A 26,561-nucleotide genomic window follows, 5' to 3' on the forward strand; every position below is an offset into this window, starting at 1 on the left:
GCCGTTCAAACTTAAAAAAGTGAGTATACCCCTTCCTTGCAAATTTCAAATTCCCTCGGTAAAATCTAAATCAGACGTTCACCACAGAGCAAGAACAAAATAATGCTCAGGATGTTGTGAGCAACCCAACCTTGATTTTCATTTATAAAGGTTGTGACGTAAAAGATCACGACTGTTACAGCAGAGAAAATTCCTTCACACCCGACTCTATTTGTTACAATTTCGGTACATCATCCAAGGTGAAAAAATTGTGAGAATGCGAACAAGAGAAGGCTGGAAAAGACCGTATAAGACTATTCAGTTCACTGCAGTAGTATATCTCTTCAATAGTCCATGTCTCCCATGTCACCACCCATTGATGGCACATTCTTCTCTTCCTTGGGGAGTTCAACAACCACTGCCTCTGTGGTTGCCATCAAAGAAGACACACTGTATTGCAGATTGAAGAAAAAAAAAATCAGTATGTCAAAAGAAAACTAAATCATTAAATGTCTGAGGCAATATTATGCACATTTAACTTTTAATGCACTCAGTTTCACCTTTTGCTAGTTAAATACAGTAAAAAAAAAAAAGAACATGAGCATTTCAATATTCATAACAGTAGAACCCACAGGAGGGTCTTAAACTAGTTTTCTTATCCATGAGAAACAATACATACGCATGCATGAAACAACAGACGAACATTGAACTCATAATCAATGTGCCAGGTCAGTCCTGGCACTCATATCCATGAGAACTATATAATTACGTTTTTCTGAACATTCCAAAAAACACAAAAGGAAAAGCTTATTTCTTGTCATGCAAGTACAAGATGGGCAAAAGATAAAATGCAGACTATACTATCATTTGAAAAAACCCATCATTTAGTAGTGTAGACCTCTTCTTTACTCAACATACCTTGCAGCATCTACCAGAGCAGTTCTAATTACTTTCACCGGATCAATAATCCCTGCCTTTACCATGTCTACATATTCACCTGGCTCATAATTGAAAATAACACGAGTGCTAATTAAGTTTGACTAACAGTGACAACTTTCAAATTCTAAATGGGAACAGAAGGTACCCTTGGAAGCATCATATCCAAGGTCAAGGTTGTCCTGCTCTAACAGCTTGCCCACAACAACAGCTCCCTCAACTCCAGCGTTGGAAGCAATTGTATACACAGGTGTCTGGATTATAAATGTCAATATCAACTTTCAGTATTAACATTAATTACTTCACTATTAGATGAATGCAAATGCAAAATCCTCTGCTATAACAATACCTTCAAGGCATTCTGAATAATCTGAACCCCAACTTTCTGGTCAAAATTTGCAGTTTGCAATCTTTCTAGCTCCCTTGATGCGTAAAGCAGTGCCACACCACCACCTGCAACAGAAGAATCTCTAATTTTCAAGCGCCAAACAAAAACAAATAAAATCGCAACAGAAACTTTCTGACTCTTTTTACAGTCTCACAAGACATCCGCACATTGCTACATTTATGTGTCTCAACAAAATGACGTCCTTACAATATGTCAATCCACAATTTCTTCAAGGAGTTACAACCTATCTCAGCTCTTTTCCTACAAACTTCAAAATTGATATATCAAGCTGAGCAGGTGCTTTATTTAGAACCTTGAGACAGATGAAAGGTTGGGTTTCCAGAGCAAAGACATTGGTTGAGTAGCCAGGATTCACAAGTTACACGTTACAACTAACCTGACACAATACCCTCTTCAACAGCAGCCTTGGTCGCATTCAGAGCATCAGTTACTCGATCTTTCTTTTCACCAACCTCAGCTTCACTAGCTCCACCAATCTTCGTGCAGACAAAAATTAAGGCCAAATCCAACAGAGGAAAGAAAAAAGAGGGGGGAAATTAAGTACAGTGAACACAAACAAGCTATTATAAACCACATTTTAGAGGAACATGAGAAAATGCACAGAACGGAAAGGAAGTCCATTGAGTACAAATGGTCAGTATGACAGACCTTTATAACAGCAACTCCTCCTGAAAGTTTGGCCAACCTTTCTTGCAACTTCTCTCGATCATAATCAGAATTACTTGCTTCTATTGCAGATCTCAACTGTCAAAAGCACTATGGATGAGCATACAACACAGACCAACACAAAAGAAATCCGTTGAGTACAGAAGACATTGGTGACAAAAAAAACCACCTCAAACATGCTACTAAAATAAAAATAAAGAAGATAAAACATACCTGGTCACATCTTTCCTCAATGGCTTTCTTATCGCCAGCTCCATCAAGGATGACAGTGTCATCTTTAGATATAGTTACCTATCATCAACAAAGCAATGACCTTAACACCGCTAAACAATTACAATTCACACAACATACAGTAGCAGATCTACAACAATCACAAGAAATCATGAAACAATGCAAAATGAAAAGGTTAATTCAGATGCATCTCGATAAAACTAAATAAGAAAAAAAAAATCAATTCAGATGCAGTTCAACAGAATAGAACAAGGGAATCATCAGAATATACTTCAAAGAAAGCCATCAACTATGATGGCAGGATACACGGAATGCCAATGAACACCAAGGCCAAGAAACTTGGATATCTTCCAAACTAAATATATTGGAAATCTTGCACCAGGAAAAATATGCTACCTTTTTAGCAGTACCTAGCATCTCCAAATCAACTTTCTCAAGGTTCATTCCCAGATCCTCAGTAACAAGCTACATAAAAAAATCAACATCAGACACATAATAACAGATAAGAGACCATGAAGAAAGGTAGTACGAACAAATAAAAACAACAAAAAACAAATAAGAAAGCAGAAGGCCAGAGAAACAAAAGACAAACCTGGCCTCCAGTTAGAGTAGCCAGGTCCTGCAAACTTGCTTTCCGGTTTTCACCAAACCCAGGAGCCTTGACAGCACACACCTTTAAAGGCCAAGACACATGTTTTATCAGATGAAGGTGTAAACATGTTGACAATAACATCAGCACCACCATTACAAAGAAAGCCAGAAGATAGAAAAGGAAAAAGTTTAGCCAATAGAACATAGCAAAAACGAAAGACCTTTATGCCGGCCCGAAGCTTATTTATGATGAGTGTAGCTAAGGCATCACTTTCTACATCTTCAGCAACAATCAATAATGGCCTCTGCCTCTGAATAAATATTAAAAAAAAAAGGAAAGGGGTTAACAAGAAAAATAATATATGGTAGATAATATATACTGATGGAGATACAACAGCATTGTACCTTCAGTGCCAGCTCTAACACTTTAACAACTGAATTTATGCTGGAGATTTTTTTCTCATGGATCAAAATAAGAGGATCTTCAAGTTCCTGTCGTTAAATGAGCATTGCCCTTAGACCCCACAAAACACTTAATATAAACAGAACTTAAAAATGAATGATCAAAGAGGTGTGCCTTCTACATCAAAACTTACACATTTCTGAGTCTTTGGATCATTAAGGAAGTAAGGTGATATATAACCCCTATCAAGCTTCATTCCTTCAACAACTTCTAGTTCATTAAGCAAGGTCTTCCCATCCTGTATGTCGAACATCCACAAAGTCAAGGTCTCACTACAAGTAGACAAAATCTATCTTCATAGTCCACAATGGACAAGGTAATCTTACAGCAACAGTAATGACACCCTCTTTGCCAACTTTCTCCATAGCCTTAGCAATCAATTCACCAATTTCTCTTTCACCATTTGCTGATATTGTACCAACCTGCTCACATACAGGATCCAATTGACACTTGTTTTGTATGGAACAGGTAAAGCATAAAAGCATTAACTCTAGAGATATGATTAGGGGTGGGCATTGGGCCGGGCCGGCCAGGACCGATTCGGCAGCAAGTTGGGCATGGGCTCTGGGCCAGCCCGGGCACGGTTTAATTTAAAATAATAATAATAATAATATATATATACATAAATATATATATATAATAATAAATTTAAAAAAATTTATTGGGCCCGGGCCCAGCCTGAAAGCCAGACGGGCCCTGGTTTGACGCCCACCCTTAGATACGATGAACAACTTTTTGAAAGGAAAATCCAGAACTTGTGCACAGAATTGTTAGACAATCAATGAGGACAAGGCAGAAACAGCAACGTTTAGTTCGGCATCATTTGCTACCACAACATAGATGACAATATGAACCTGAGCAATTTCCTCTGATGTGCTGATCCTTCGAGCTTGGCTTTTCAAGTTGGTGACTACAGAATCAACAGCCATCGAAATTCCTCTCCGCAAATCCATCGCATTCATTCCTGCTGCAACAGATTTACAACCTTCTGCAAAGATTGCCCTAGTTAAAACTGTCGCGCATGTGGTGCCTGCACCAGAGATATCATTCACGATTAATGCGAAATACGTAGACAACCAAAAAGCAAAAAAAAAGGAACGAACATACACACATTAATAAACAAAAGGGTAAAGAAACTAAAATGCATGCGAAAAGATCAGGAAATCATGTTAACCACAATATTTCCCAAAATGGAACTTCCAATTTTTTTGACAAAGGGGAAGGAATGCAAAAAAAACAGAGAAAAAAAAAAAGAAAAAAGGTCTGCAAATATTGCTAGCCACAAAAAACGCAATTTAATGTATGAAAATGGAGAAAGAAAAAAAAACAAAAGAGCACAGAACAGGATTTATCCGCAAGGAGATAAAACTCGAATAAGTTCAAAGCGAAAAAAGCAAGAATGTCATCATTCATTCAAATTTCAAAGTTATATCGAATTTAAAAATGCACAAGAGTAGGGCAAGAAAAAAAGAATGTAGTCGAGCAACAATCGGAATGCCAATCAAACAAAATGCAAGGGCAGCCGAAACGATACCTCGACCGTGAATGTCCTCTGTTCCAACCAAGAAACAGGCAAAAGTTGGCCAGTCTCTCATTTACTTTCATGAACAGAGAGAGGGAGGGAGAGAGAGAGAGAGAGAGAGAAGAAACCATAAATCATAGGTGAAAATGAACAGAAATCCAAGATGCCTGCAGAAGATGTATTATAGAATTGGTAAACCATTACACAAAGAATAAAAAATCATACTCAAAGAGTCAAAAGCTAAGAGCATATGAACCTTACAGACAATGTCTATGTATAAAACCCAGATAATGAAACCAACTACCAGAATCGGTATCCTGAGACAGAACAAGAAATAGCAAAATGCACATTACTGAGTTTAATGTCCACATCGCAAATTGGTCATGCTTGTTAGCTACCAGTTTCAATATAAAACATATAAATTGCTGCCAATCACTGATCACTATATGATTTCCTTTTAAATGACAAGATAATGAGAAGAACCCTAGGCCATTGAATAAAACATGTCCTTTTTACACCATTTTTTCCTCCATGCGTGATGCAATCATTACAGAAAATCTGTCCAGTGAACATACTGTGCTACAATGTAAACTTTATCAGATACAACCACAATTAATGGCAGGTGATCCCAAAGTTATTTCAAAACTAAAAATGCAGTGAATAGCACATTGTTTACAGTGAAGACAAAAGAAAATGTAGTCAAGCAACAATCGGCATGCCAACCAACAAACTGCAAGGGCAACCGAAACGATATCTTGACCTTGATGGGTTGTTGTTCTCTGTTCCAACCAAGAGACAAGCAAAGATTGGCCAGTCTCTCATTTGCTTTCAAGAACAGAGCAAGAGGAGATAGCGCCTAGATCATACATAAAAAACGAATAGAAATATAGGATGCCTTCAAAGGATGTAGTATACAGGTGGTAAACCATTATACCAAGAACCAAAGAATCATAGTTACACAATGAGAAGGCAAGGGTATATGCAATTTATAGACAGTGAGCATATATATCGGCCACATAATCAAGTCAACTTATGAGAATCGTTATTCCTGACTCCTAATGAGACAAAAAAAGGGGTAGGAGTGGGGTGGTGGTGTGGGGGGAAAACCGGATGCACATTATTGGGTTTTAATGTCAATGTTGCAAATTGAACATGCCGACAGTAACACAATCTTCAATAGGAAACATATAAATTGCCGTCAATAGTTGGTTACCAAAAAGGTTAGACATGGATTTCCTTGAGAACCAGAAAGGCCTAGACATGGAATCGGTGTAAATGTAAAACTAGACAACAAGGACCCTGGGCCATTTGAATACAGCATGCCCTTTTAACGCCATTTTTTCTTCCACGCTATCCGGTGAACATGTTGTGTTCCAACGTCAACTTCATCAGATACAACCGCAGTCAATAGCAGTACTCTATGAAAATAATAGCCTACGCCCAATTTAACCACCACAGCATGTTTCCACAAAATTGAAAAGGAAATCAAATAAATGGTTCCCATGCAATCCCAGATTAAACCAAACAAGAAATGGATCTTAGATTCTTACGTATAAAAAAATGAGATCAAACTAGGCAGTAAATTATCCCTTCAACACAATGGCATCCAAACTGCACAAAAAGGGAACATGAGAATGACACAATAAAAAAGGGACACCAGATTACGAAGGAGCAGATGCAAAAGACAAACAGACAGCAAGGCTGAATGTTTATAAACTGAAACATTAAAATATACCGCCACAATGAAGCGACGCAAGCAAGCAAACAAAGGCTAAGAACTCCAAGCTCACCATCTCCAGCAACATCATTGGTAGCATTGGCAACCTGTTTAACTAGGCTAGCTCCCATGTTCTTGACCCTATGGCTGAACTCAATGCTTTTTGCAACAGTCACACCATCCTTTGTCACTTGAGGCGAGCCAAAGCTCCGTTCTATGACAACATTGCGGCCCTTCAAGAAGAACCCAACTGAACAATAAATAAAAAGCAGCCAACGATGAAAAAAAAAAAAAACAACTTCCGCAATTGGACTTGATTCACAAAGAACAAGCATCTCAACTTGGTCGGCACCTTAGGGCCCATAGTGATTTTAACAGCATCAGCAAGATCTTCAACACCCTTGAGCATCAACGCCCGAGCTTCTACCCCGAACCTAATGTCCTTTGCCGCATAGTTTCTGCTCCAGCTCAACCTGCTACCAATCTGATCAAGCATAAAACAGTTAAAAAGTAAGACAAGAGTACTTCTCAACTCTTCAGTTCCCAAAACGAACACAAGGCAAATCATTTACAGAGAGAAATGGGCCGAATGGCCTCACCTGCACACTTGTGTTTCTAACGAGCCTGTACATCAAGAAGAAAAAAGAGGAACATTAGTCAAGAAAACGCTATCCCGTCACACACACACGCAGACACACAGACTCGCAGATACCTGGCTTTTGAAGCTATGCTGGATACTGCTCTATACATTTTGCGTAAAGGAAAATGAAGATCCTCGGGTTTGATGAGGCGGAGAAGAGGCAAGGCTAGGAAGAAAGCTACCAGAGAGAGGAGGGAGAGAGAAACCAATTAGGAAGGCCGTGATGGAGGCTACCGCAATAAATAGGAAGGAGGAGTGAGGGTGTCGAGGGTGGCGATACTACGACGAGGAGCGTGAATGAAGAGGAGGAGAACCCTCTATTAGGGTTTTAGGAGGGGTTCTACTTTTTCCTCAAACCCCTACACGAACAACACGGTCCATTACCGTTCGTCTCCGAGCAATTTCCGGCGGTTCAAATCTCAAGATTCACAACGTCCCCCCACAGCATCATCCAGGAAACTGATTAAACCGGGTAGTGTTACATCCAGACCCGGAACCGGAACTCATCCTTTACCGGTTCTAAAAGTAGGGATTGTCGTAGTTTGATCCAGTGTCAAATATCAATTCAAATTTCAATCTGATTATCCGATCCAATTTGATAAGTGGTCCAATTCGACGTAGGTTTTTTTATTTTTCTCGAACTCCTAGGTGGTGTTCATAGTTGATGAGTAGTCGGTCATCGGTTCTATTTCTATAGATATTATTTTTTAACCAAATTGACTGATATGCATACATGTTCTAAAGCAACCTTGAGCCCTGATGGCAAGGGTTACTCAAATTAAAATGTAATCATATAAATCAAACCATATTCAAGACGTTGGGTAAGTCGAACCATAATAACTTGGACACGGGGAAAACAAATTTGCCGATATTGAATGTTCAACCTTACTATTTGTTAGTGTTGTTTCTTTCATTTTTCTCATAAATATTCAAAAAATGCATCTAAATTTTAGTGAAACGATAAAAATGCACTCCAATTCAAAAAAACAAAAAAAAGTCGCCTTAATTCAAAAACCAAATCTTGAAAATTCGATCATGAGTTCATGTTATTTCTTGGGATGTAAAGCACGTTTGTTCAAACGTCGGATCTACAGAAAAACGAAAAACTTGCAGATTTGCAGTTTCTCATCATAACTTTGCAACAATGAGTTTTGAACTAATAGCACTTTACTGGTCCCATGAATTGCATGGGATGCCTTCGGTTGGATGCAACATGCACTGAGGACCATGCAGGTACACTTGCAGCAAGTTTTGTTAGTCGTATTTATCATTGTCCACCAACGGCAAATATGATCGTGTTGGTGTTTTACATTGACAACTTACAACACCGTGAGACAGTTTTTCTTCCAGTTACACATTTTACATTTGGAGAAAGCCTGGTGGTGTGAGCTGTTTTGTCATTGGAAAAAAAAATCCTTCGAAATGTTTGTGAATATATTTATATGTCAAAGATACAGAATTGTAGATAAATTCAGAAAAAACTGTTAAGATCACTGAGTACAATACATGTGCACTACAATATGCAACCTGAATCAAACAGCCCATCTGGGCCACCAATTTGCATGATCGGATGGCCTTGATGGGCCCTATTTTAATCATGGACACAGCCCACCTAGGCCACGAATAGCATGCTTGGCTGGTTGTGATGAGCTCTTTATATTTTCTTTTATTCAATATTTTCTTTCTTAGGTTCTGTTGGCTTCTTCACTAATATGAGATCAGAGGAATTTTTAAATGCATGATAAATGCAATTCATAGTTGCGTTAAACTGTGGATTTCAGTATCTAATTTTCAATCCACATTTTAATGTAAAAAACATGGATTTAAAATTGGATTGGAAAGGAAGGGGGCACTTGATAACTGCGGACTCAAACTCGCAGTGGTACGACCTTCTCTCTCTCTCTCTCTCAGAGTCTCTCTCTCTCTCTCTCTCTCTCTCTCTCTCTCTCAAACGGTTTATTTCCAACCCCAACATCCACAACCAGTGGCTTTGTGGAGGAAGGGATACAGGATAAGGAGAGAAACACGTAAAGCATCGGAGAGAGGAGAAAAGTACAAATACTAAAATAAAAGAAGAGCCGTCCAATGGAGCCAGCTCCCCCATTTGCGTCGCAACATATATATATATATATATATATATATATATATATATATATATATATATATATATATATATATATATATATATATGCACCAATTGTGGCAGTTGCTTCTTAAATTTTGTATCGATATAAAACAGTGGCAAAAAAGATGCAAGCCGTTATTACAAACCGCAGGCAAGGTCATCATCAATATGCCTCTTACGACGGTTTTTAACAATATAAAGTAAAAAACAAAAAATAAAATTATCCTAACATCTCGCTACCTCTATGACCAGATAGTCAGTTTTCAATTTATGTTACTGAAAAGCCTTACAAAAAATACATTCAATTGTTAAAAATATTGGCCACGCAGATGTCATTACCAACACTTTTTATGAGGGTGCAAAATACACAGAGAATTTTTAATGCATTGGCAGGTATAGTAAGATGCGCTATGGCTCGGGCTTATAATGCATCCTTAGGAGTATATGTGTAAGTGATATATATATATATATATAGATAGAGAGAGAGAGAGAGAGGGGGGGTTAACTTTTTTTTTTTTTTTTTTTGGTTCCACGGACCAGAATAGAGGAAAACCATCTGCAGAGCCATACGAACACAGCCCGTTCTTTCAAATTGAAGGAATAGAATGACCAGAAATCTTGAATTTCCTCTTGATGAAGCCAAAAAAAAAAAAGAAAAAGAAAATGCCATGGCAATCATCAACCTTAAATAATCACCCACACTAAAGAGAGAAAAAACCATCTCGCTAGAAATACAACATTGACAATGGCGCTCCTTCCAAAGGGCAACCCCCATAACTCACCCAATCCAAATAACCAAACCCGCTCGCAAAACCAACATCCACTCTCGTATTAATGAACAGTTGCTGTACAAGAAATTACACAAATACACAACCACCACCAACTTGATACACGCTGGAAAATACAACGGATCTGCTCAACCAACGTCAGTTCTCTCACCCCTGGTTACCATTGATTGGAGTTCCCGACCTTGCCTGAGAAATGCGGTTCGCATAGATTGTCACCAGCCGCAGTTGGGTGCTGCTCAGCCCACCAAGGTACGGCAAGAAGGCTTTGCCGAGTACAATATAGATATCTACTAGACAGAAAACAACTGTCTGCAAAACCAAGAAGAAGAAATATAAAAGGATCAACCACCACCAACTTCCAGCCATGTATGCAAGAATATTGGATCAAATAAAAAAAATACAGAACAAGATAGGAAGTATATTTTTAGCTTTTCATTGTTCAGAAATGATTCCGAGAAGGAAGATATTTTGCCAACTTGAATCTCAACTAGACAAGTACTTCGACAATTCAGGAAAAGCATATACCTAGACGTCAGTAAGCTCACCATGTTATTGCTATTGCAAACAATATTTAGAATTGATAAAAAGAAATTGTCTTGAAAATATTCAGATCCTTCTTGCACAACTAACAAGACTACAGATGAATATTTCAAGAAGGCTGTTGTTATAAACCTTGATCTATACCAGTCCATCAAATCATGCAATAAATCCAGTTTCAGTTTTCCTGATAAGGTTGTTGGATTTGTTTCCATAAAAAACTAACCACAGAAATATAGCTGAAAGAGCTAGAATACAGTGGCTAACAAAAACAACCAAAAGTATACATCTTTGAACGTGATTAGGACCTTACAATTCCTTTTGCAATTTAAAATTCCTGGACTTAACCCTTTAAAACTTTCATTCGACTGAGAAGCATACATGTTATGTAAGAAGTTTGAGAGAATATATGGTTAAAATATAAAGGCTCACCTTACGAACATCTGCACTCTGACTCCCAAAAGCATCAAACAAAGCCGGTAAGAATGATGGTAGTTGACCCATTAACTCCTCCTGTGAAAGCCGCCCAACAAGCTGCACATGAAGAAGCATATATAAGACCCAAACCAAGATGAAAATCAATCACATTTATAGTTTGGTATAAGCAATTCGATCAGATTAGTGAAGGCAATAAAACAAAATCATGCATGAAACGCCCACCAGTCAACCAAACTTTACTCAATGTCAAACATTTTAAAGTACAACTAAAGTTTTTTTTTTCTAAATAATATGTTTTCAACCCTATAGAAAGGCATTAGGGAACGTAATGCACCGCTAGCTGCATTAGCAGGCATCAAATAAAACTATGCAGAAAGCAACACATGACGAGACATTGTTCAGAAATTTCTGAAAGTAATACTAACTTAAAAAGTAATATTAATGACTATAAAGAGCAGCAGAAGATCTAGCCCGGTACTGCACTCAGCGACATAATGTAAAATACACCATATAGGCAGTGCAGATTGATGCAAACGATAAAGTATACCTTTGTCAAACAGTTAATACAAGAGACAAGCGCTTTCTCATCTTCGCTTACCAACAATGGTGTAATGACCTGCAAAGGCAAAAAATTAGAGAAAACTAACAGAAGAATTGCAGGTCTTGCTAAAACAATCCCCTTTAGATCCAAGAACGGAAACATCAATTTAACATGCACTTACAGAAAGACATCTATATGGGTCAAACTGGGATAACACAACCGACAAGCAGCACTCAGCTTCATTTGAAACCTGAAAGTAAAAGCAACTTGCTATTACAATTTTACAACTGAAAAGAACAAAAATTTGGTAGTTCCTTGAAGAAAATCTAACTAATACCTTTGCAATTGAATCTCTGGAGGCATGGAGCAGCTTCTCAATAACAATTTCAATAGAATCCTCTATGGAATCTTTCTGAAAATAAATCCAATAACATCTTAAAGCACCTAAGGAAGAATTTATGTCTACACCCTAGACATTCTTTATAACTAACATGTCCTAACATACAAAAAAATGGTTGTGTTTAGTGTTTACATAACGAGAAGCATGCAAAATAAATAGACAAAACCAGCCACTAACCTGGTAATTAAGCATCTCAAGAATCAGAGAAAGTGCAAGCTCTCTGACTGAAGGATCACTATCATCAACCACCTCAAGTACTGCAGTTAGAATTTGGTTGAAATACTGCAGAGACATCACTAATATCAGAAATTTGAAAAGAACTCCAGCCATCTCAATGAAGCAACAAGCACCATCATGATTATTGCCCTAAGAACTTCACACTGAAGAAATTAAGACACTAATCCTGGCCCTATTTTTTTGGGATCCCCATATGCTGTTCCCTAGATTGTAAACAAGGATGTCATCATGAAAGCAGAGTCAGAGATTAACTGCTCTATCATCTTCATGCAGAAGCTCCCTTTATTTTTACATGGAAAGGAACAGCAGCATAAAATAGAATAGGAACATATTTTCACAGCACGCATAAACTCTGAGCTAAAAACTTTATAAATAACGTAAGTTAAAGACCTTATAAGTAGAGTTTGTGCACGTGACTCTGTGCAGCAGAAGGAGTTATGAGGAGGCGAAGGCAGATAACTAGCAGATTCAGTCAAGGGATATGCCCACATGCTGAATTCTCAAGTTGTTGACTTATTTCTACTTGAAGGTGCTCAGATTCTGCCCTCCACCTAGGTGGATGGAGCCTTTGTTGGCAATCTTGTGGAGTGTGTCTAAATAGCATGCACTTAGATCATAAGCCAAGCCAAAGGGACAGAAGTGCTAGCTAGTCAAAGCTGTCCAGTCTTGATAAATTTGTGTTCTCCTCATAAGCTTTCCATGCAATGCTCAGATTGGACTGCTGAAGGCAACAATCAAATGATTCTATTTGTGTTTTCTTTGTCACTTGTTTCAACATGGAAAAACCCTAATACCAGCTGGAGAGGAGCAGGCAATATTCTCGATTTCCATCCAAAATTCCTACTACTCCACAAACATACAAGAGATTAACCAAAGGTAACTGGAAAAACAAATCCAGCAGCTGTCTCATGAATCTTTGAGAATGACAGATCATACAAAGCAAATAAAATTAATCAAACCTTTGTCCATATAGAAGGATCCTTTTCCATGGAAACATGAACCAACTGCTGGATTGCTTCCTTTTTGCTTTCCGATGGATTTTCATCATTTCCATAGCATATCTGCATTGAGTTCCATGGTTGCATAAGTTCAACGTACCAAAGGCTTCAAAAATCAAAGCTAACAATTGGAAAAAGGATCAAGAAATACCTGGTGAAGAAGTTGAGGAATGCTAGGGCCAGAATCCAACAAAGAGGCATCTTTAAGTACAACAGATTTATCCTGATTTACTGCATTAGCAGCAGATTCTCCACCATGAAGAACTTCTGCCCCTTCATTCCCATGGACTTCTAAACTAGGAGAAACACCACAACTTTCAACATCTGTTTGATGATTTAAGTTCTTAGCATCCAATTGGTGGCTCCAGGATTCTTTGTTTTCTAAAGTATCAACAGTTTTTCTGCTGGAGGTGCTACAATGTAATTCAGACTTTGAAATACCCTCGTGATTCCGGTAATTTTCCTGCAGTTCATCAGAAGGTGCATGATTATAAGAAGTTACCATGAACATGGATTCATGCATGGAACTCCACTTTCTACCACCATTACCATCAATAGCACCAGCAGAGAACCTCCCAAAGAAATTATTTTTCTTTGATGTTCCTACATAGCCTTCTTCGGAAGATGTTCCAACAACATCTGACTGGTCATATAAAGATTTTGACCGTGATCTCTCTTTCTTATTTTGTAGAAGGTTCATAAGGTCCACCTCTATCCTAGGAGTGTACTGCTTGAGAGCTCTCCTCATTGCATTTTGTTCCTCCACAGATAAACCAACAATAAAATTTAAAACAGCCGCAGAATCAAAGTGTGTATAAACCGATATAATACCCGTGATGGCTGCTTCTTTAAGCTTTGCATTTTTCTCATTAACAAGAGGTGCCAACTTAGCAAACCACAACTTTAATAATCCACTACAATTAGCACCATCAGAACTCATTGCATGTGTATTGAAGGAGTTAATAGCAAATTCAATGACAGCAATTTTAGCCTTTGGCGATCGCTGCTCATCGAGTGAACGAAGAAATGCAGGAAGCAATGAATCTATTCCATATATGCTCCCAACCATTTCCAAGGTTGATGAACAAGACTGCCTTACAAGTTCCTTTGGATCTATAAGCCGGGAGAAAACATGAGGTAAAATCCTCTCAAGATAACTCTCGAACGGTTTTTTGAAAACTGGAATCATATCAGTGAGCGTCGCAAAAGCTGCCTGTGCCACCTTATGATGGGGATCATCCAAGTGCTGGAAAAACAACTTTATAATTTTCTCAAAGTTCTGGGTAACTTCTTGTATTCCTTTTGGTCCTTGTTGCAGTAAACCATGGACATAACGAAAAGCAGAAACCCTGGCTGACCAGTTGGAACTAGGACTTAGGCCTTCAGTTAGAGCTTCAGTCAATGTTACTGGACCATCCAAGCAGCTAGACATTTCTCCAATTTGAAGATGACTTTCATCAATACTGTTTCTACCACTTGAAACCCTTCCTGAAGCAGGCTTTCTCAAAAGAGGCCTCTGGAAATTGGGAACATAACTACTATGTACATCTCCGTAAGCTGGATCCTTATAAGGTGTATCGAGGTACTGCCTATCAACTTGCATGTTAGCAAAACGCCTATTTGACTTGACATCAGAAATATCTTCAAATCTCTCTTGTGGTCGATCAGAAGACAATGGAACCCTCTTGGCAGTGTGAGTGCGAGACAGGGAATCTGTGGTCATATTACCTGCATACAATAATTTGCTATTATCTTTAGAAGCTGTAACCTGGGATGATAAAAGATCTGATAAAATTGAACCACCAGAGAGAAGACTACCTTTAGTGATTTTGGCTGCAGTTGAACCAGCCAATGCAGAACTCTGTGCTGACAAGTGATTGGATGCAGGAACAGCCAATGGAAATGGGGGATCACGAGATGATGGAGGGTCCACTCCTGCACTAGGGACAAGAAAAAGAGGGTTTAGCCGTTCATACAATCATTCTATTTGATAGCTTTCGATTCAGGACAGATTTATTTTATGATGTGCTTCTTTGAATACCTAGATCAAGACTTGTTGAACGTTTAGCTAGGTTACACTTCTCCGAGAAATCCAAACCTTTCAGCATGCTCTCAATAGCCGTAACCTGCTGCTTGCTTGCCTGCAGAACACTTTCAAGACTTCTTTCTGTACCCCTTCCTGCAGCCTTTGCTTGTGACAGAAGCTGACTGCCAGAGAGTAGAGATGCCCCTGAAGGTAAATTTGTGCTCCGGTCCATTGCCACAATTGAGGAAGTCCCAAAACCAGGAACATTTGATTGAGCAGATCGCTGTGTCAGACCGTGCATTTGCTGCACACCTCTCTCCCGAAGTGTAGGTGATGCATATCTTCTGTGAATGCCTCCATCTTCTTCATTGATTATCTGCACATGGAGTAGATTGGCATTCACAAAGACCATGAAAGAAACCGCAGCACATAAAAATTAGAAAAACAAGCTTACTCGCTGAACCACAGGATCAAAGCTCAAAAACAACCGCCTCGAGCGTTCAGGCCATGTTTTGGAGAACATTCGGTAACATGTTCTTGCAGTGGATCTCACCTGTACAGTACAAATAGGTGGGAAACATCAGATAGAAATCATCAACAGAACAGAAGCTTAGAGAAAAAGCTTCACCAACCATTCAATTTTCCAGCAACTTATGGGTAAATTTGGTCTACTTAGAAAAACAGAATGCCAGTGGTCACTATATTACTGGATGGTAAAGATGGTCAACAACAATCATGCTGGCATCTTTTCATACAAAATAGCACTCATGAAGCATTAAGGTATTCATAATCCTATGCACATTGCAACAAAATGTATGCAGGATTCAGGATCTTCCAGAGCATAAAATTAGGTGCATTTCAGTTAGTAAGTCACGCTTATTATTTTTTACAAAAAACATTATTTCCTAAGAGTAACAGAATTTTCCCTGCAATTTCACCTTCACAAGTTGAATCAAACTTCATGTTTATTAAAAGTAATTGAGCCATGTTTTTACCTTCAAGGCCTTATTGCACTAAAAAGAGGCTTTTGACAACCATCCATCATTGGATACATATTGTTGAATTTCATTCCTTTTCTTTACCACCGGTAATTTATTGTTAGTCAATTTAATGTGCTACCAGCTAAATTTTTCACAAAGCGAACAAAACCAAGGATATACCTCACTCATGGCATCCGCTACACAGCATTTGATAAGATCCTCATAAAGTTCTGCTGACCTCTGTATTTCAGGTGCATCAGCCCAATACTCAAGAATCAATAGTGCATACTCACAACACCTAAACCACAATAATAAGCACAAGAAAAACCAAATTCAATCACAAAATTGCATACACCGGTACAAAACAAGAAAAAGCACCATACCTAGCACGAAGAACTGCACTCCTGTCATTCTTTGCACAATCTGCAATACGGGGAAGTACACGAGCCACTTTACAATTGCGCAACATCTGGTAAGCCATTAAGATCTTAGAAAATCCTACACAGCCAATACGAAGAACAGAAGGGATAACACAAAATACTGACCGTTTTTATGCAAGTGTCAGCAGATTCTGCTATAACAAGCACTGTTATCACAACCAGCTTGAAAAGAACCTTGAGGACATGAAAAGGGACAAAAATCAAATTGATAGCCGGAAAAGACAGCTTTGTTATTTGTAACATATACCATAATGTTCTACATAGGAACCAAGGACAAGTATAAAGACAGAAAAATATGAGTCCAGGGCCTACCGGAATAAACATCTCTGCACAAGCCTCAAAATCCCCCAAAAGTTCCTTTGATAAAAAACTTAACAAATGGCATGCCTGGGGAGAAACACTACGGTTAAGGTACTGGAAATTATTCAAACAACCATCATGATGTAAAGCATCCATGCCTCAACAGAAAAGCACTTTTAACAGACTGCCTACAAAGTGCAGCGATACAACTAAATATCAGAATAATTTCCGTGAAAAGTTGCATGTGCGTTCTCAAGCAATCAAAAAGAGGAATACGCAGTTTCACCATGATACTATCACTTGGACAAGCTTATTTGTCACCCAACGTGTTATTCACGTGTCCCTTAAAAAGAGATCTAAATGGAAGACCCATAACTCACATCCAGAATAGATTCTCAATAAGAAGAGAATGCTCAACTAAAATTATGAAGGTGTCAAAAAGCATAATTATGGTTCTTGTCAGGCTATCGTCAATGAAACTAATAAACAAGCAAGTGGAGCTTCAGAACCATGTGTTTAATCAGTCAAGCAATTCTTAAAGTAAATTCAAGAGTGAGCTTCAGCTCAGCAATCACCTATTTTTCTTTAGGGATTGGATAATGGACTTGATACCAATCTTCAAAGAAAAAGCAGAGATGACAATGCACTCGAATCACACTCCCAGAGGGCCAGAAAAAACAGGCCAGTCTAAAGACTCGAACCATTTTTTCCATGCCCACCGTATAAACACAGGTTTTGTCATTAGAGTTAGACTTATGAAAGAGAATAATACACATTTCACCGCCTAAGGCTGGAGGTTTCTTCCCCATTGAAGTGGAAGCTTGCACTTCGTTCTTGCTATTATTGACTTAACCTGTATTTTTTAGCACCTAACCCTTAGAGGGTCATCACATACACATTGACAACTCTCCAAAAAAAAAAAAAAGAGACATTGTTCACACCCGTTCCAACCTGCTAAAACTATGCATAGGAATGTAATCATTTCATATTTAAATAATAAATGTACTACAAGCTGGAACCAATCAAACTTTACACAAAAGTGATCAAGATTCAAAAACTATACCTTAACTGAATGTTCCTAAATGTTAAGCAGCGGAAACAACAGCTCTTGCAAACTGTCAAGCTAAAAACATGCTTTTGTTCTCGTTTTCAACACCATCTTGTTATGTTAAAACTCAAACAGACAATTTAGACTTCCTTTATATTTACTTTTGGTAAATGTTCATAGTATGTTCTAAATAATCATGGTCATCTTACAGCCATTTCCCAGTGGAAACAGACACACAAAGGCTTAAAATTTAAAACTTGATGGTGGAAGCAGAAAAACTAGGTCTTCATGCCACAAGCATCAGGACAGCCATGAAAACCATACTCCAGAATGAGGAAGAAAAGGACAATTGTTGCAAAAGTGTAGATCAGGACTCAGGAATGAGGTTGGACGTTGGAAGACAATGATGAAGAAACACGCCTTAAGCCCCAAATGTTTTTTTCATCCATCAAGGTCACCAACCTAGCCTTTACAAAGTGACATTTTAATGGGCCAAATACAAGAAACACTAACACTGACATTACAACAACACCACCTTTAAGTAGCTTTAAACGAAGAAAAGAATGAGGTCATGAACATGCAAACTTTACAACCTAAAACTGAAGAAAAAAAATGTATTTATACCGTATAAGACAGTAGTTGTCTTTCATAGTATAGTAGATGCATTGACAAAAAAACACCTAAAAGCCTGCCATAAAAATAACAACATAGAAGATCCATGTAAAGTCACAGAAGACATCACCATCAAGGTGGGACAATGCATCCTGGATAACCAATCAAACACCTTCAGTTGACAAGCGTATGATTTTATTATCAATGACTAGAGACAAATCACAAATGGAGATGAACGACTGTTTTTAGAAACTTGAAGGCCAACTAGAAGTGACAGAGCAAGAACTTTTAGCTTGTGGTAATCACATTGTTTTCTGCACACCATAGATTTGCAACAATCAATTTTTCTATATGCCCTTTTGACCCTCAATTCAATTGCAATAGAATTGCTGTTCCAGAAAGGGGATAATAACCTGCTTCACAATGCTAGAACGTCTATCAGAAAGTTGACCACTTAGAGGACCAACAAGCTGCTTCAACAGAGATTGGAATGAGGCGTACTCAGCAGCACCTGGCAAGATAGTAAAAGTGCAGAAAAAGATGAGGAATAGAAAATTTTTGTACTAGCGGAAAACATTAGCTCTCATTTTCAGAGAGAAAATGTAACATAATATCAAATAAAGAAGAAGAACAACTCTTCCCTATATTGGACAGGAAAAAGAAAATAACATTAGTCATTTCTTAACATTTCAACTCATTTGCATTAACAGTAGAATACAGTATTGACAGCATGATCCATATGCTTCAGTATTCCCAACTGAGAGACAAAGAGCAGATAGTTTATAATCATATCAATATGCTTTATAAAAAATCATAGTCACAAGTATCATTAACGTGTTCTAAACAGCGAGGTTTTTCTTAGGTATTTTCTAACAAAGCTAAAAATATCGGGAAAAATCCAGCAATTTTTTAGAAAAGAAAAAATCCTCAAAATTAGGGAAAAAGTAAAATAAATGAAAAAACTAACAAGAAAACAAATAAAAAATAACTTGATAAAATGATAAAAATGACGCTTTAGTGATGACAGAAAGGAAGATAAATAAATTTCACTTAAGTACTTTTAAAATTTAAAGCAAAAATGATGTAAAATAATGAGGAAAAAGGCAATAAAAACACAATAAAAATGTGAAAAAAAAACATGAAAAATGCATTTTAGAGTTTTTCTCAAAAAACAAGAAAAAGTCAGATTTTTATTGTTTCCATTGTTTTTGACATTTTTATCGGGTCTTGTTCGAAAAAGATGGATTTTTTGTAACTAAGATAGAAACTATCAATCAATTAGAAACACTAGCATAGCACCACACCTTGATAGTTATTTAGGACTTTCATAAGGATCCCACTTGATAAAGAAAATGGCATGCGCATAGAAAAGAACAGGAAACAAGAGCAATCAGAGATTGTTTTCAGTACAACATAGAAACATCAAGATAAGATGCACAATCAGAAGATGAAAGTAAAAAAGGCAGAAAACAAAGCTGGAGAACCCTTACTTCAACTAAAATGAAAAAAATTATCATATGGTGAATCAATCTTTTTGTTTTTAGTTGCTGTACTAGAAATACAGTTTTAGGCTTCTCCCTTGTTCAGCTGGATGATACCTAGAAAAATTATAGTCGCTTTCTTTGCTACTATAATCTTCTCAAACACAATCTTTTATTTCTCATGGAGTTCATTTTTCGGTGAAAAAATTCCTGCCAATTTTTGTGGTTGTTTTTCCTATTGCAACACCCAACACATATTCCAGTGCCTTCACCTATATCTGATGAAATAAAATCTGAAATGATCACAATTGTCCACTTAGATTATGGCAAGACATTGATAAATTTACCAGAGCCTCCTTAACCAACCTCAATCAACTTCTTCAAATTTCAAGTGTATACAAGTACATGTAAGCCATAAATAGGTAACCAAAATCCTGGCAAAATGTTCTAAAAATAAAAAACCAAACAAAATTCCTCCTATCTTCACATCACCATGGAAAACTACATCAGTTTATTTTTTTTTAACTTTCACCATTTTAGGTCCTGTCCCAGAAGAAGTGGTTATTCACCCACACTATTAGTGCAGATTCTCTAAACCCCCAAAGCAGCTACAACAATAATAAACAATTGACACCTGCACACCCATACCAAAAAGTGGCAAAACCCCATCCAAGAAAAGACAAACATGCATAAATATGCAACTTTGAATTTTTTTTTTTTTTGTTCCGGATGGCCTTTACTTGAGAATAAAGTAAAACATCTGCAACTTTCCCCATAAAATTCTGCCCTTAAAGTTTCACAAGGGATGTTATTTTGCTGTAATGATAAAAAAAAAACAGAGGCAAGAAGATCATGTGAATTTGTAATGCACATTTCAACACACACAGGAATCACACCTCCAAATACGAGGCCCTCGAGTCTCTGCATTGCAGCAATTCTAACTGACCAATCTTGTTCAGGCACAAGTGTAGCACCGATTTTCTCAATTTCTCTAATTAATTCTTTCTCAGAGAAAACCTTAACTGGCTCAATAGATTTCTCTGTAACATCATTTTCACCTATATAAAACAAAAAATGATAATGAAATCAGCTTTATCTATTGCATATCAAGTTGCTGCCATCACCACAGACATTCAAAAGACCAAGCATCCATTACTAGCAACAACTAAGATGCAAACATGCATCCAATCCACAGATACACGCACATTGTAAGCTAAAAACAAGACTCAATGTGCCAAAAGCAAAGACTAATGCAAAGGAGCACCCAATTTTTTTACAATTTGCAGCAAAGCCCTCTACCTAAATATTGAAGATTGAGCATCAACTAAACCACATGCAGGCACAAAAAGATCTACAAAAACATATCCACAGTTGCACTCGAATACCAGAACTTCTGAAATTGCTTTACATCCGTGTCAGCAACAAACTATTGTTGGCACATCCAGCCACTGTATGTGTGAAAAATTTTAAGAATAACTTTCAACAATTAACCAATGCATTCATTTATAGTACCACAAATATAAGTTTTCTGTTCATATCAATCAAAAAGAAAATCAAAGTTAAGCAATTAATTCAAACCTAAAAGAAATTGTAAGTTACAAACTATATATAGGCTGATGCAATATCGCTCCGAGTCCATCCCAGCATGTCAGATGGACCAACTATATGTCTGCATCCCACACATTGACATGCAAGACACCCTTATAGGGACAACCATGTTATATTTTTTCCAACTATAAGCCAGGCTACTTTGACACGGTTGACAGGACAGAGCATAGTAAATGAAGGATTGAACCCAGTACACCAGACTACCAATGTTACTAGGTTCTAGTTTATCTCCTTACATACTAGTATTAGAAATTCTCATACAAGTGGCAAGGTGACTATATAAATTCCAAGAAGCATTGCACGATAAAAGACTGCATATTAGTCATCATTTTTGCCTTTAAGTCGTTCATCTCATTTTGAGCACAAAAGTGACTGCATGAAACATGTCCATGTTCAACATTTTCCAGAAAACAACCAAAGGAAAAGAAAAAACGACCTACAAATCCTGGCACCTATTTTCCTGAATAATTAATCAGAAATAGTTTTCCAGAGTATATTACCTTATTTCTTATCAATTAAACTCTAAAAATTAATTAATCATGAAAGCATAACCAAACAGCATCATAAGTTCATAACTCATAAGTCACTACAGACAACAACAGATGATAAAGAGGAAAGAACTGCCGACAAAAAATCTCTGAAATGTTATTGACCTAAAAGAAACCAAATAACATTGCAATAGAGGTACCACGACTAACCACCAAAAAGAGAACTTTCACGAACTGAGCTCTTTATTTTTGGACTGCTTTTCTTCTGAGTGAATGAAGGCAGAATTGCAGGCTTTGTTTCTGGTAAACCAAATTGGCTGGAAAGAGCATCAGCAGGACGAACCTTGGACTCAATCTTTTCAAGTCTTGCACTTATCTCCTTAACCTGCATTATAAATTAAACACAATGAAGATGACGTAAAACCAGAAAAAACCATAATAAATAGCATGTAACTTGTAAATCTCTTCTCTAGAAATTTCGGTATTAATCAAAGACTCAGTGACACTAAATAAACGGATGAAAAATTGCCAGTGCTAACATTACATAGAGGAATGAAGGCTAACCACTAACAGAAACAGCCCTGAGGAGAATTTAAGCACTGAAATGCCTTGATTAAGACAAATTATGCTGCTAATTGAGTCAGCATGCTTGACACTTTGTTACAGATATAGGAGAAATAGGCTTCATCGCTAAAATCATACCATAGCAGGGGGAAGATGATTCCGCTGCAGTTCGTCAAAAAATTGAGGCCCAACTTGAGTGTACATTTGCTGTGAACAGGGAAAAAAATCTGTGTAAGATGCAAGTTTGACTAGAGGTTTTTCCCAGGAAATTTTATGCACTCTTCATCACTAGTAGAAGAAGCACAAAGACAACCATCATGAAAACAAGCACGATGATATTTTAATTTTCATGAAATACAATACAAAGTGAACAAACAGGAACCAAGCTTTTCAGCAGAAGAAACAAATGCATCATTAATCATTATCTAATGCAAAAAATAAAGTAGTTCATATGGAATTTAGTTTCCTAGATTAATATGTTAATGTTTTGAATAGCAGCTATGTACCTGTAAATGCAACGAGTTAGAAGATGTACAGAAACAATATGCACTCCATACTCCATAGTATAGGCAAACTGGATTTCATATAGCACCCAGCATTTCCAATTAAACAACCCAGTGAACTTATGAGAGCATGCAAAAAAGGAACCAGTTACCTAGATATGAATGATTAGCAATTATTCACTGTATATATCTTTAACATGTCTTAGACATTCATTTCATTATTATAATTCCATATCTTGACAAGCCTCTAGAAGAAACAGGAAGGTCACATTGAATTTGTGATTCAACCGTCACAAAGCTTCCTCCCCTTCCAAACCTGCATCTCATAAATGATGTACAATGGAGTGCTCTTGTATGTGTGCTGCACATTAATATCTCATTTCAAGTGATGCCTACAAACTAAGTAGATGCACCTGTGACAGCAACATTCATCGATGAAGCACTTCCAACTTCCAGGAAAAACAAAAGAACTTCAAGTTCAGAAATATCCAAAAGATTGTCCATGTACAGCTACAAGCCTACAAATTATCAGATGACATATGCAGCAAAGATGTGGATACTTTTCTTATGTCTATGAGCTGCAATTAGACAAGGAAGGAAGCTTAAACTTCAGGTGTTTAACTATTCACGAGTTCAACACAAAGAACAAATACCAGTTGCTGGAATGAAAAATTGAAAGCGAATAACTGACCTCTATGCACAAAGTGGCAGCTTCTCTTACACTGTTATTTGAGTCATTCAACAGCTGCAATACCTGTATGATCCATGAAATTTTCGAGTAAAAATCCTGTCTGTTTTCCTTCTGCCCTTCAATGAAATGGGGAATGATAAGGAAGAAAATAATGCTTAATGTACCAGAGGAAGTACGACACGCTGAAGAGTGAGCTCAGTAGAGGCGAATAGGCCAACTGCAGAAGAAACTGTTCGAACAAACTCTTCACGAACACGCCAACTCTTGTGTGTCCAGGCATAACTACCAGCTCTTTCAACTATTATTGTCGGTGAAGAAACCTAATAACACATATAACTTCATTTAACCTTAAAAAATAGAGGGTACCGTAACATGTATCATGAAGAAAGATCTATTGAGGTTGTGATATATCTGTTGAAGATTTATGTTCCTTCATTTTTATAGTGAATAAGTAATTTGAAGTTTTAGTTTAGCTATTTGTGTGTTAAAAAATAAAATTAGCAATTATTTCTCGATCTTTTGGACATTGATCTATTTTATATGCTTTAGGAACAAGAATGATTGGCATTGAGGTTAACATTATTTATCATGTATTATAATAACGTTGTTCTGTTATAAAATCTAACAAGTTTCTCATTCAAGGAAGGATCAATTTTTGTTCTTAGATTTAATATTTTATTGCATCTTCTGATTCCTGTTTTCTGGCACTATTTAATGTGCCTACTGCCACCTAGGCTCTAGGCTCAACCCATTGCCTAGGCTGTACCTAGCACTTTTACAACAACATGAGTGTTCATTTAAGGTTTTGCAATATGGTTGATTGAATCACAATAACATATTTTCTGCCTCAAAAACCAACTAATCATGCCCCAAAATAATAATTTTGCTTCTTCTTTCAATTTTTTAATTAAACGAACTTATAAATTATAAATTCATGCTAAAAATTTGAATCATAGGTTTACTTGGGATCTTCTCTATGAAATTGTTTATGGAAATTAACGAAGAACGACTTCAAGTCCTCTCTCTCTCTCTCTCTCTCTCTCTCTCTCTCTCGTGCATATGCACCACCACATTAATAGTAGTACTAGTAGACTACTGTCTTGTTGTTGTTATGGTAGTAGTAGCAGCTGTTGTTGTTGTTGCTATAGTAGCAGTAGTGCTAGTACTAGTAATATTTTCGTCATCATTGTCGTTGTGTTCAACCAAAACTATCGCCGTCCAAGCCTCCCGGTCAGTTACAAATTCCCGCACTCATTATTAAATAGGATGAATATAGATCGGGCTAAATCTAGGACCAATAGTCACCATTGGCACCAACAAGAGATACACAGGGTAGGAAAAAGTGATGATACCTCTTCCAGAACAAGAAAGTGCAAGGGCAAGTCAGCCACCAGACGATACTCAAGAATGGAAGCACTTCGAATCCAATTATTTTTTTAAAAAAATGAATTCTGTAAAAAGAGTTTCCATGGAAGTAGAAAGTATAGCGCTCAAACAGCCCAAAATAGCTTAAACTTTTTGCGCTATTTAAGACATCCCCTTACTTTCCCTGGAGGAACAGAAATAGCGATAAAGACGGTCACTGAATCATTAAGTGCCCCAGAACCCTAAATCCTAAAAACATGACAAGGAAGCACTACGAGGAACAATGGCGCCATCCTCTTCAAAGCAGCGAATTTCTCTTCTTTCCAAAACACGTGAGAATGTAGAACATAAGTGAAAGTAAATCCACGGAAAGGCTTCCCACGTTTATAAACCCTGTATCGGCTGAACAGGCAAAGCCAAGCAGTACTAGTTATAGACATTAATCCCCCCATTTCCCCCTAAAGCTGGGATTTCAATCATCGGATAAATAATTACGACAATAAGAAAACGACTGCCAGAATTGAGACGATCCAAACCGCTAAACTAGTCGAAAGAAACCGCTAAGCTTAACTGGCTTGCGCGTCCGTGTCCAAAGATCACACTGATCGGATAGGAAGTACACACTTTACCGATAAAAGAGACACAACATGTACCTCCATAAGCGTAAGGAGAAGCCTGCGGGCAGCATCTCGAACGGGCTGCTTCGCATCACCCAGGCGCTCGACGACAGCAGGAACGAGTGCGTTGAAATGGAGCTTCAGATGCTCGCCGGCGAGAACTGCCGCGGAGGCGAGCGACTGAAGCGCCCCCTGGCTGACCCTGAAATTGCTGTCCTTCAGCAGATCGAGGCAGCAGTCGACGAGGGAGGTGACTTCGGCGGAGGAGAGGCTTCTCCGGCAATTCTCGAGGTAGCCGTGGAGGCGCTCCACTCCGGCCATCCGCTCCTTCGTGTCCTTCGACTGCACCATCTCTAAGGGCTCCTCCATCGTCAGCCCTAGGTTCCCTCCGGCCTGCGGACGGACAGGAAAAGGGGAAATTGACGGGGGAAGAGGAATGTGAAGCAGATCTGAAGTGGAGAGACGAGAGAGAGAAACAGGATGAAAAGAAAAAGGAGAGATCGGTCACTGGTTTTCTTCCCCTCCGCTTCTTGTTTCTTTTTTTTTTCTTCTGTATTTTTTCCTTCCAGCTTTTCCAACGAGGAAGGAGAGGGAAATGGGAGGGAAAATGGGTAAAATTG

At 37.8% G+C, this 26,561-nt stretch overlaps 1 protein-coding gene and 2 non-coding genes across 5 annotated transcripts; all 3 read right to left on the bottom strand.

The window, feature by feature from the left end:
• Positions 1-4: 4 nt before the first annotated feature.
• On the bottom strand, positions 5-26,530 carry LOC116252769 (chaperonin CPN60-2, mitochondrial). Of its 3 annotated transcripts, XM_050077253.1 has the most exons (35): positions 25,978-26,529; positions 24,124-24,279; positions 23,960-24,022; positions 22,904-22,972; positions 22,412-22,586; positions 21,002-21,163; positions 19,038-19,135; positions 16,977-17,051; positions 16,770-16,838; positions 16,608-16,693; positions 16,405-16,522; positions 15,699-15,797; positions 15,260-15,620; positions 13,370-15,153; positions 13,180-13,281; positions 12,161-12,265; positions 11,765-11,995; positions 11,590-11,658; positions 11,037-11,138; positions 6,867-6,998; positions 6,588-6,747; positions 4,130-4,305; positions 3,602-3,697; positions 3,409-3,513; positions 3,218-3,304; positions 3,034-3,123; positions 2,814-2,894; positions 2,618-2,686; positions 2,204-2,281; positions 1,973-2,068; positions 1,701-1,800; positions 1,265-1,368; positions 1,064-1,169; positions 898-976; positions 5-429 (listed from the first exon to the last, which is right to left on the bottom strand). In XM_050077253.1, exons 1-35 carry the CDS (start codon positions 26,308-26,310, stop codon positions 324-326), a joined length of 5,922 nt encoding a protein of 1,973 aa, XP_049933210.1. In that variant the 5' UTR covers positions 26,311-26,529; the 3' UTR covers positions 5-323. The 3 variants fall into 3 exon arrangements, with proteins under 3 accessions (XP_049933210.1, XP_031484073.1, XP_031483143.1); XM_031627283.2 differs by lacking the exons at positions 5-429; positions 898-976; positions 1,064-1,169; ... (11 more) ...; positions 6,588-6,747; positions 6,867-6,998 and adding an exon at positions 9,944-10,376 and having other exon boundaries at positions 11,765-11,833; positions 11,921-11,995; positions 25,978-26,530; XM_031628213.2 differs by lacking the exons at positions 11,037-11,138; positions 11,590-11,658; positions 11,765-11,995; ... (14 more) ...; positions 24,124-24,279; positions 25,978-26,529 and adding exons at positions 7,114-7,138; positions 7,227-7,568.
• LOC116253781 (small nucleolar RNA snoR111) lies at positions 4,748-4,874 on the bottom strand. The gene has a single exon (XR_004172544.1). It is a non-coding gene; the product is annotated as a small nucleolar RNA snoR111 (small nucleolar RNA).
• Positions 5,491-5,627, bottom strand: LOC116253782 (small nucleolar RNA snoR111). The gene has a single exon (XR_004172545.1). It is a non-coding gene; the product is annotated as a small nucleolar RNA snoR111 (small nucleolar RNA).
• Positions 26,531-26,561: the final 31 nt, after the last annotated feature.

Source organism: Nymphaea colorata, chromosome 4 (genome assembly GCF_008831285.2).
Source record: "Nymphaea colorata isolate Beijing-Zhang1983 chromosome 4, ASM883128v2, whole genome shotgun sequence".
NCBI lineage: Eukaryota > Viridiplantae > Streptophyta > Magnoliopsida > Nymphaeales > Nymphaeaceae > Nymphaea > Nymphaea colorata.

Excerpts from the sequence above, each read along its gene's own strand:
- LOC116252769 (XM_050077253.1), bottom strand. The coding sequence starts at position 26,310 with ATGGAGGAGCCCTTAGAGATGGTGCAGTCGAAGGACACGAAGGAGCGG. Across the intron at positions 1,801-1,972 it reads GAGGAGTTGCTGTTATAAAG|ATTGGTGGAGCTAGTGAAGC; the intron begins GTCTGTCATACT and ends GTCTGCACGAAG. Across the intron at positions 1,170-1,264 it reads TTATTCAGAATGCCTTGAAG|ACACCTGTGTATACAATTGC; the intron begins GTATTGTTATAG and ends TTTATAATCCAG.